Source organism: Electrona antarctica (assembly GCF_951216825.1).
Source record: "Electrona antarctica genome assembly, chromosome: 1".
Classification (NCBI taxonomy): Eukaryota; Metazoa; Chordata; class Actinopteri; order Myctophiformes; family Myctophidae; genus Electrona; species Electrona antarctica.
Genome location: NC_136806.1, coordinates 11,737,545 through 11,747,202, shown reverse-complemented (window position 1 = coordinate 11,747,202; position 9,658 = coordinate 11,737,545). Strand labels below are relative to the sequence as shown.

The following is a 9,658-nucleotide window of genomic DNA, read 5'->3' as shown; positions in this document are numbered from 1 at the left end:
GGCAGGTTCAGTCTGCCTGCTAATTATGGCTTAATTATTGAAACCAAACTGCCTGTTGTGGATGACATTAGCCTGAAAACCTTGAGTTTAAGTTATTTAATCAGTAATAATCTCACGGAAGTGACCCTTCACTTGACTCTGCCCCCTATAATTCAGAAGCTCCTATATACACTTTACTATAACTTTATGATCACTAGCAATATAAAACCTTTGAATCAGCTTGAAATATTTCTTGGCATTTCTTGCAACAAGGCTGAGAGTCTCTAAACCCTGCAATCCTAACAGATGTAAAACATTTAACTAAACCACCTTAATTAAAGGTTCATTTTTGAAAGCTTTATCTTAGAGGGGAATACCACTCATTTTCAACATTTTACTATGTCATTAATATGTGATTCACAATGTTAATGATTTTGAAAAAGAAGGGAACCCGCACACTCATCTGCTCCAAAAGTTTATTTATTGACGATGTTTCGAGCCAAGGCTCTTCATCTGGTCAAACTGAGGAAGAGCCTTAATTGGCTCGAAATGTCGTCAATAAATAAACTTTTGGAGCAGATGAGCGGGTTCCCTTCTCTGGAACACGAACATTAGGAACTCTCTTTTTCATTTTTGAACCCAGAACCTCCACTAAAGTGATGTGCGTATTTTATTTTTAGTTTCTGAATGATTTTTTTCAGACCTACAGTTCTAGGAATCACAGAATGGGGGGGACTTTTTTTTATTATTTCCACACAACAGCTCAAAGGTATATTAATGACATAGTAAAATGTTGAAAATGAGTGGTATTCTCCTTAATGATTCTGGCATTGAATAAAATATCAGAATATTAAAATATAGGCCTCATAAAAATAATAATGAACTTTGCATCAGTTAAACCACAATGATTCAAATGTGCTTGTTTCATAATTTATTGAATTTATTTTATTTATGCACGAGGATGATGTCATGCATTAGTCAACATGTCTGTAAATGTGCCAGTGTTAGCCAGCTGGCAAAATCTAAATACAAACGTGAACACAGGGAAATTGGAACACGTACATTGGAACATTCAGATTGATATGCAAATGAAGCAAGACTTTGTTGAAGTATTGGACGTTAAGCAATATCTGTGACTTCCTCTTGTCATTTGTCCTGTGTGTTTGTGCCACAGTTCCATGCCACAAGTATGAAGCCTGCACTATTAGATTCGTTCAAAGTAGGATTACTATATGGTTAAATGTGAAAGGTTTGAATGTTCCCAGAGTATGTTTTACTGTGTGAGTTTGTGCAGCTTTGTATGGTTGAAGAAAACATCATTTAAGAATAATGAAGTATTTCACCAAATTAATAACAAAAAGTGCTCTTGATTGAATCAAGAGAATCAAGAAGGTTTTATTTGTCATGTCTCATAGAGGTACAAGAAGTGGAATTCAATTTGTACAGTCCACAAAGTATACTGAACTAGAACTGTCCACAAAGTATACTGAACTAGAACTGTCCACAAAGTATACTGAACTAGAACTGTCCACAAAGTATACTGGACTAGTACTGTGCTGAAATCTTTACCATTGAAATAATAGAGCCTGCCTGCTTGCTCAGGGGATATTGAATCTTGACCATCAGGTCAAAATTTGTGTCATGATCTAAATGTCTCACTGGAACAGCAGGGAGAAGAAAATGCAACAATCCCCCAATTGTATAATGTTGTACACTACATCATACCGATTGTACAAAATGATATTGGATCCATGCATAAAAAGCTAACATAGAGGCTTTAACTAATTATACAATACTTCAACTGTAATCTAATAAAACATATGGCTGACATGACTTTCACAACATTTTCACAACATTTTTGCACGCACGCACGCACGCAAGCACACACAGAGTGACTGTGTGTCAGATAAGGGTCAGTGACGGTAATTCACTCGTATTAGTTCCTGTTCCTTACACACATATACAGCATGTTTATGCATATATATTTGTGTGTGTGTGTGTGTGTGTGTGTGTGTGTGTGTGTGTGTGTGTGTGTGTGTGTGTGTGTGTGTGTGTGTGTGTGTGTGTGTGTGTGTGTGTGTGTGTGTGTGTGTGTGTGTGTGTGTGTGTGTGTGTGTGTGTGTGAGCTTGTAGATCTTCACTATGAATACAAGTGGTGTTCCTTGAGAGTATGACCTACCTACCCATGTGTACAGGAAATCTATGGAAAATACAGGATCAACCTCAAACTAATTGCAAAAATGATTTTGTATCTTCACCTGAATAACAAAAAAATCACACCTGTGTGAACTGAGTGGTGTATGGTCTTATATAGACTGATCAGCTGTGGTCTGACGTAATGTCTGACGTAATGAAATCACACCTGTGTGAACTGGGTGACCATAGCAACCATGCTCTTTTTTTTGGGTACGAACAGACACGGGTACATTTTTGAGTGGTGTAAACCACTACTGCAACTGGCTTTGTTAGTTTACACCACTCAAAAAAAAGTTGCCTGGGAAAGTGGAGGGAGTGTTGAAAAGTGTTCAAAATGGCCACCATAGACATTCTATATAAGGCAAATATGTTCTAGATTTCCTTTTGCTTTCAGTAGCATGTGACATGTCAAACTAGGGGGTTTTAATGATGCTGAATCCATTCCAAGCATTAGTTTTGCATAAAAACCCTCCTTGGGGTAAAAACGGCCATAACCGTCATCACAAATGTGATGAGGTCAGCACATTTGGGCAAGTAGCTATGGCTGTTTTTAGCCCAATGAGTGTTTTTATGCAAAACTAATGCTTGGAATGGATTCAGCATCATGAAAACCCCCTAGTTTGACTCGTCACATGCTACTGAAAGCAAAAGGAAATCTAGAACATATTTGCCTTAAGGGCCTGTACAGTATGGCCACCATAGACATACTATATAATAAAGTATGTCTATGGTGGCCATACTGTACAGGCCCTTCCCCAATTCCAGGCAACTTTTTTTCTGTTATTCAGGATATATTGAAGATACAAAATCAGCTCAGTAATTTTGGCTGTTTGTTGTAGAACTGAGAGTCTGCCTGCTGCTCTCTCCTCTTCGGTACGAGGCGACGCCCGGCAGAGGGAGATGCCTCCAGAACTTCCCCGCTCCGAACACGTGGAACAGCGGGTTGATGCAGCAGTGGCAGTACGCCAGCGTGTGGGTGACGTAGTAGCCGTAAAACATCGCGTCGGTCTTCAGCGACTCCACGTCGAGCATTGCCAGGGTTTCCAAAAAGAGCACGACGTTGTACGGTACCCAGCAAACGAAAAACACGACGGTTATTCCCGCAATCAGTTTTACAGCCTGCTGCTGTCCTTTCATAGCACACCGCCTGATGGTCATGAATATGCGGAAGTAGCAGAAAAAGACGACGGCGAAAGGCAGGAGACAGAAGAGGCCTATGTGGAGGTAGGCGTTCAGCAGTCGGGCCAGTGGATCTGAGACGTCTTCACATAGAGAAACACCAGAATCATCACGTAACGTCTCACAGTTATAAGCGATCCAGATGCTTACAGCGACACAGACCAGCCATATGGCGACGCTAGCCCCACGCACCCAGAGCGCCCTGCGGCCCTGTGCGGAGGGAGACACAGCGTGGACCACAGCCACATATCGGTCCAGGGTCATGGCGGTGAGCAGCATCATGTAAGCGTCGAGCCCCAAGGTGAAGAGGCCGCTGGTCATCTTGCAGGTCCAGTCCCCAAAGCTCCAGCCGTGGAGTTGGTAAGAGGCCCAAAATGGCAGAGTCACGGTCAAGAAGAGGTCGGAGATTGCAAGCTGCAGAAGCAGACAGTCAGGCGGTGTCCTCTTGCCTCTTTGTCGAAGAAGAAGAACCCACAGGAGGAAGCTATTGCTGGGCAGACTAATGCAAAAGACGAGGCTATAGCAAACGGCGGAGAAGAGTCTCATTGAGTAATCTTCATTGTCTATGCCATAGAGTTCCATAGACTCTATGGAACTGTTGGTGTAGTAGTCGGTGTCGGTGTACAGAGGGACTGTGGTGAAGTTCTCCATTCTTTTCAAGTTGAGGATCATAGGATGTTAACCCTGAAAGAGGACACAGTTTCCAGCTAATCAGATGTATTTTTATATATTGTTTTTAATTAAAAATAACTTCTAACCATCCAAAGTGAAGATACCCAATCAGTAGACTAGGTTGTATTTAAGAAAATGGATGCTAAGCCCTCAAAATTGACCATTTAAAGATGGCGGCCACCACTATACTGAAATATATTACATAGCATATTTTTGACCAAATAAGGTAGAAACTTATTTTTGTTTAGGTTTTCATATATGGGGAATCCAATTAAATATTCAGATTTCAAATAAAGTGTGAGTAAATTGCGTAAAACTCATATGTTGTTAAAATTGTCATTTATTGGTGAATATTTTTCAACATTATCCGATAACTTACAATATGTTCCCAATTATTGTATACATAAATGTGTCATTATATAAAGGTAACCAACTCCATAATACTTGCTCAAAAAGCATATAGCAAGCATGTGGTATTTAACAGATGGCCTAACTCAAATATCAGCCACTAACACCTTGCTGCTTCTCTCAGAAGGAGCTGAACCTCACAGAAAGGCTGCTCAGCTGCAGAAAGAGAAACAATACAATCACTCACTCACGCACGCACGCACGCACGCACTCACAACACAGTTGTAAAGCGAGTGATCCATATTGCCAAAGCAATGGAACAGCAGCATGTCGTTCTGACTGTGGACGAGGCACTGTATCCCAAATTGATGGAGCTGAAGTGGTCAGTAGAGGAATACAAGGATGTGCTTATCCCTTGCCTTGGAGGACTTCATATTGCCATGAACTTTCTTGGTATAATAGGACGACACATGGCTGATTCTGGCCTAAGTGAGCTATGGGTAGTGTGTGATCTCTTGGGAGCTAATGCTGCACAACATGTAATGGCAGGAAAGGGCTATGCACGTGCCATGAGGGCGCACAAAATTACTCTACAGGCTCTTTGGCAATTATTACTCCCAAAGCTCTATACTTATCTGGATGACATTGATGTTACACTGAGAGCCGAACTGTCAGATGTCTGTACATCCATAGGTGCTGACCACATTGCACAGATGATCGACAAACTGAATAGCAACAGATTTCAGCAGCCCTTGAAAGAGTTTGTTGCAGCTCTTGTAGTTGATGATCCAAATGCAATGAAGATGATGAGTACACACACAATGAGTGCACAAAAAGAAGAATGGAGAAAGACGACTCTGATGAAGGCAGAATAGTTGTGTCATTGAAACAGCATGGTGTGTTTCAAGATGGTGGCGACACATTGAAAAACATCATCAACAAGGATGTAGTCACATCTGAGATTCAGGAATCTCTGCTTAATGCAGAAGAACTTGGACAAGCACAAATGAAAGTCTTTGTCGACAAACGTCTGTGTGAGCCTCCAGATAGTGACCAGCACCTGTCTCTGAAATCACCCATTCGAAAGAATAAAGCCCAAGACATTTGCCTCTTTATATGAAGTTGTGCAACTTTCCAAGGGCAAGCAAAACACTGTCAAAGTGGATAGGAACATTCTACAAAGGCTCATTACAGCTTACAGAGCAGGGCGCCAGGTAAACCTTGAAAACATCCTTATGCATGAGCTCATGCCCATCCCACTGTCTTTGGCCACAACTAATGGTAGTCTACATTCCACCAACAAATCTGTTTTAGTAAACATACTAACAGAACAAGTTCAAACCCCTCCAAAAGTTACAATTCCAGCTGCCTGCTCATCGATGGCCAAGCACTCGTGATGTCACTAGGAAAGCCACCTGGCATTAGAACATTTGGTGAATATGGCAACATGTTTGCTGGAGCTGTGTTTAAAATGGGAGAAAACTGCCAGAGGATTGATGTACTCTTTGACAGGTATCAAGAGGAAACAATCAAGGCAGGCACAAGGACTAAACGCAAGAAGCGCCACAGACCAATACGTCGTAAAATAGAGAACGAGTCAGTTCCTCTTCCATCAGACTGGTCTGGCTTCATGGCACTTGAGGAAAATAAAGCAGACCTTGCTCTCTTCCTTTCAAACCATCTGATTAAACACAGTCCGAATACTCCGGTCATTGTTGTATCAGGGGGGTTTGCTGAAGTGACCACTGTCAAGTCATCTGATCTGATTCTGTCTATAGAAGTGTCTATTTGTACGTCTCTAAATGTTTTGATGATTTGAACATGGTGGACCCTATTGGAAACAAGTGTAATGCTTAATTGGGTCGTCCACTCACAGTTAACAGCCTTTGTATTGAGTTTGTGCTTGAAATGTACTGTAATTCTGCAAACTGTTAATAAATTCTTCAATCAATCAATCAATCAATCCAGATCTTGAAATCTCTTCCCTAAATGCTGACCATGAGGAAGCTGACACACGACTGATTTTGCACTGCATCCATGCTCAAATGGAAACACTAGTTGTGTCAGCACGTGATACAGATGTTCTTCTTTTACTTCTGGCACACTATGACAGAATGCAATGCAAGCGTCTCTACATGAAAGCTGGGACATCAAAGGCTCCCAAGTATCTTCCAGTGCATGAAATTCGCAAGTTGCCTTCTGCTCAAGTTGATACACTACTTGCCTTCCATGCTGTCACTGGCTGTGACAGCGTGTCTCAGTTCAGTGGCCATGGTAAGAAAACAGCCTGGAAGGTGTTCCAGCAACATCACACAGATCTCATTGGGCTTGGAAAAGGTCCTCTCACAGCAGCAATAGCGAAGTCAACAGAGCAATTCATCTGTAAGATATACGGTGTGCCTGAAGTTGATACATGCAATGAAGCAAGAGTCAAGTTGTTTTGTATGGGTCGTCCACAAGAGACTCTGCCACCAACCTCAGATGCAGCAAAGTTTCACATCATGCGTTCCCATTATCAAGCTCTTGTCTGGAACCAAGCTCACTTGCCACACCCTGGTCTTCCTCCAGTGACCGAAATGGGACTAATGCTCCTGAATTTATCTTAAATATGAATATATCAATGTTTTCTCCATATATGAAATTTCAGTCTATTTTCTACCTTATTTAGTCAAACATATATAGTTGTATTATGTTTCAGCACAGTGGTGGCCGCCATCTTTAAATGGTCCATTTTTAAGGCTTAGCGGCCATTTTTGAGTTATACATACAGCAGATTTGGATTCAGCAGACCTTAATACCCCTAGAAAACATGTATGTAATAAATTAACACGATTTGCCTTCAGGGTTCATATTTTTGGGAAACAGACCTAGTCTATCAGTGACAATGTAAACAAAAGGGGTTGCTCCATTAACATAAATATTATTGTTTTGCTCACATTGGTATTTGGTTTGTAAAAAATGGAATAGAATTATGTTAAGACGGTCCCAAAAACACATTTTCCATTTAGAGATCAAACACAAGAATGTACGTATATTACGCCACATTAAAATAAATAGAAAATAATCACAAATTAACTTTTTCTATAACAATCAAGACATCCCTTACCTTGTGCCTGTTACTCAGTGCAACTCTGTCTGACTCTTCAGCAGAATCTAAAGACAGACTTCCTTTCAGGGCAATGTGTCTTAAAATATGCACTGCTTGTGCTTGGAGAGAGAAATGTGTTTACGTAATCGTATGTATACCGTAGGACTGCAAAAGAGCAAGGAAGTGACACTTCCACTCTGGCCCCTGGTTCAAATGTTCCTGCATTTTACTGTATAGACTGTATGATCCCATCTGGCAATATACACTTTGGATCAGCTTCAAATATTTCTTGGCATAGATAAGTCTGCTTAGAAAAAATATGAATCGCAGAAGAAGAGAGTCTAAAAGCTGTGAGATACTCCTAACAGGAGCTGTAAAGGTTCTAACTAACCATCTATAAACAGTCTTAGAACTTTCTCTTAGAATCTTCTAATGGTTCTACTTATTTTTTATAATAATATAAAAAGGAGGCATACAAATGTTAATGAATTGGCCCAATTCAATTGGGTCCCACAGACTTAACTTAATTGCTTGGTTGTGCATGGGTCAGGTAAATAGGTTTGGGAATTTGTGTTAAAGTATTTCATTCATTTGAAATGTGCTCGTTTCATAATTTCATTGTCTTTATTTCTATGGACAACATGCATTAATCACCATCTGTAAATTATGCCAGTTTTTTTGCCAGCTGGCAAATTGCATTTAAATGTTAAACAGACATGGACATGAAAATTGGAACACGAACATTAGGAACACTGGCATGGATCTAGACACCCGAATGGGGTGATTCATTGTAGATCGGGTGCACCAGAGTAGACCTTTTCTGAAATATGAGACATGATGCAATATCTCCCCTTCCCTCTTCCTTTTTTCCTGTGTGTACATGCCACAGGTCAACACAATGCTGCTCTGTCATTAATACACTCCAGCAGCTTAACAAGGCACTCTCGTGTTAGAAACTCCCAGCTCTGTTTTTTTTATTTTAATAAATGAAATCACTCTTTTGGTTACTAAATTGAAGTCAACATGCCTTATGAAGGCAATATTATATGCTAAAACTCAGTGACAGGCAGGTTCAGTCTGCCTGCTAATGGCTCAATTATTGAAACCAAACTGCCTGTTGTGGATGACATTAGAGACTGAAAACCTTGAGTTTAAATAAAGTTATTGAATCAGTAATAATCTCACGGAAGTGACCCTTCAATTGACTGCCCCCTATAGTTCAGAAGCTCCTATATACACTTTACTATAACTTTATGATCACTAGCAATATAAAACCTTTGATTCAGCTTGAAATATTTCTTGGCATTTCTTGCAACAAGGCTGAGAGTCTATAAGAAGAAAAGCATAGGTCTGGATGACCTTGCTGCCCTCTGAGCATCTCACTTGTACAGGCAAGATGGGAAGAATGCCGTTACTGTTGCCAGCCCCTGTATGGCCCCTGTAAGTAGTTATAATGCAATTCTCAGATTTTATTGTTTGCTGCTCATTGGTAGCTCCAAAACTCCCCATTTCCTGTCTCTCCATATGTAGAACACTGGGATGTCTCTTGTTGCAGTGGGAGCAATTCATGGTAATATAAACAGTCACCAAAATCATTTGTTTTTGCCTCCACACAATGCTGAAATGCCTTTATGAATGTGGAATTTCTCTGTGAGGTAGAAACTGAGAAGTTTGTGTTTGTACAAGGAGTGTTATTGTCTCCACCAGGCCGAAGGCATGGGGAGAGAGTATGTTTTGCACTCCGTCCGTGTGTGTGTCCGTCCGTCCGTGTGTGTGTCCGTCCGTCCTTCCTTCCGTCCGTCTGTGTACAGCTAATCTCCGGCACCGTTAACCCGGTTGATGCCAAACTTTGCACACACACTCCCTGGATGCCAACGATGAACCTCTGCCCCGCATTTTCCAGAACGGCCTGTTATAGCGCCACCATGAGGCAGCTTTTCACATTTTTACCTAAAACTGCACCGATCTGCGTGAAACGTTGCATGCACACTCCCTAGAGGCCAAGGACAAACCTTTGACCTGCATTTTCCGCATCTGCTTTTTATAGCGCCACCAGGAGGCCGACTTTTGTAAAAAAAAATTAGATTACTCCTCCAGATTCTGTCCAAAAATCTCAAAAATCGTTACACAGTATCTCTATGGTCATGTGCTCAAGTCGGATCTGTCCGATATTTCATATTCCATCCTAATTGGCTA

General features: G+C 41.0%; 1 protein-coding gene across 1 annotated transcript; it reads right to left on the bottom strand.

The window, feature by feature from the left end:
- Nucleotides 1-2,988: 2,988 nt before the first annotated feature.
- Nucleotides 2,989-4,005, bottom strand: LOC306913808 (C-C chemokine receptor type 4-like; the record flags this gene model as incomplete). The annotated part of the gene is made up of 1 exon (XM_079490621.1): nucleotides 2,989-4,005. The coding sequence occupies one exon, from the start codon at nucleotides 4,003-4,005 to the stop codon at nucleotides 2,989-2,991; it is 1,017 nt and encodes a 338-aa protein (XP_079346747.1).
- Nucleotides 4,006-9,658: the final 5,653 nt, after the last annotated feature.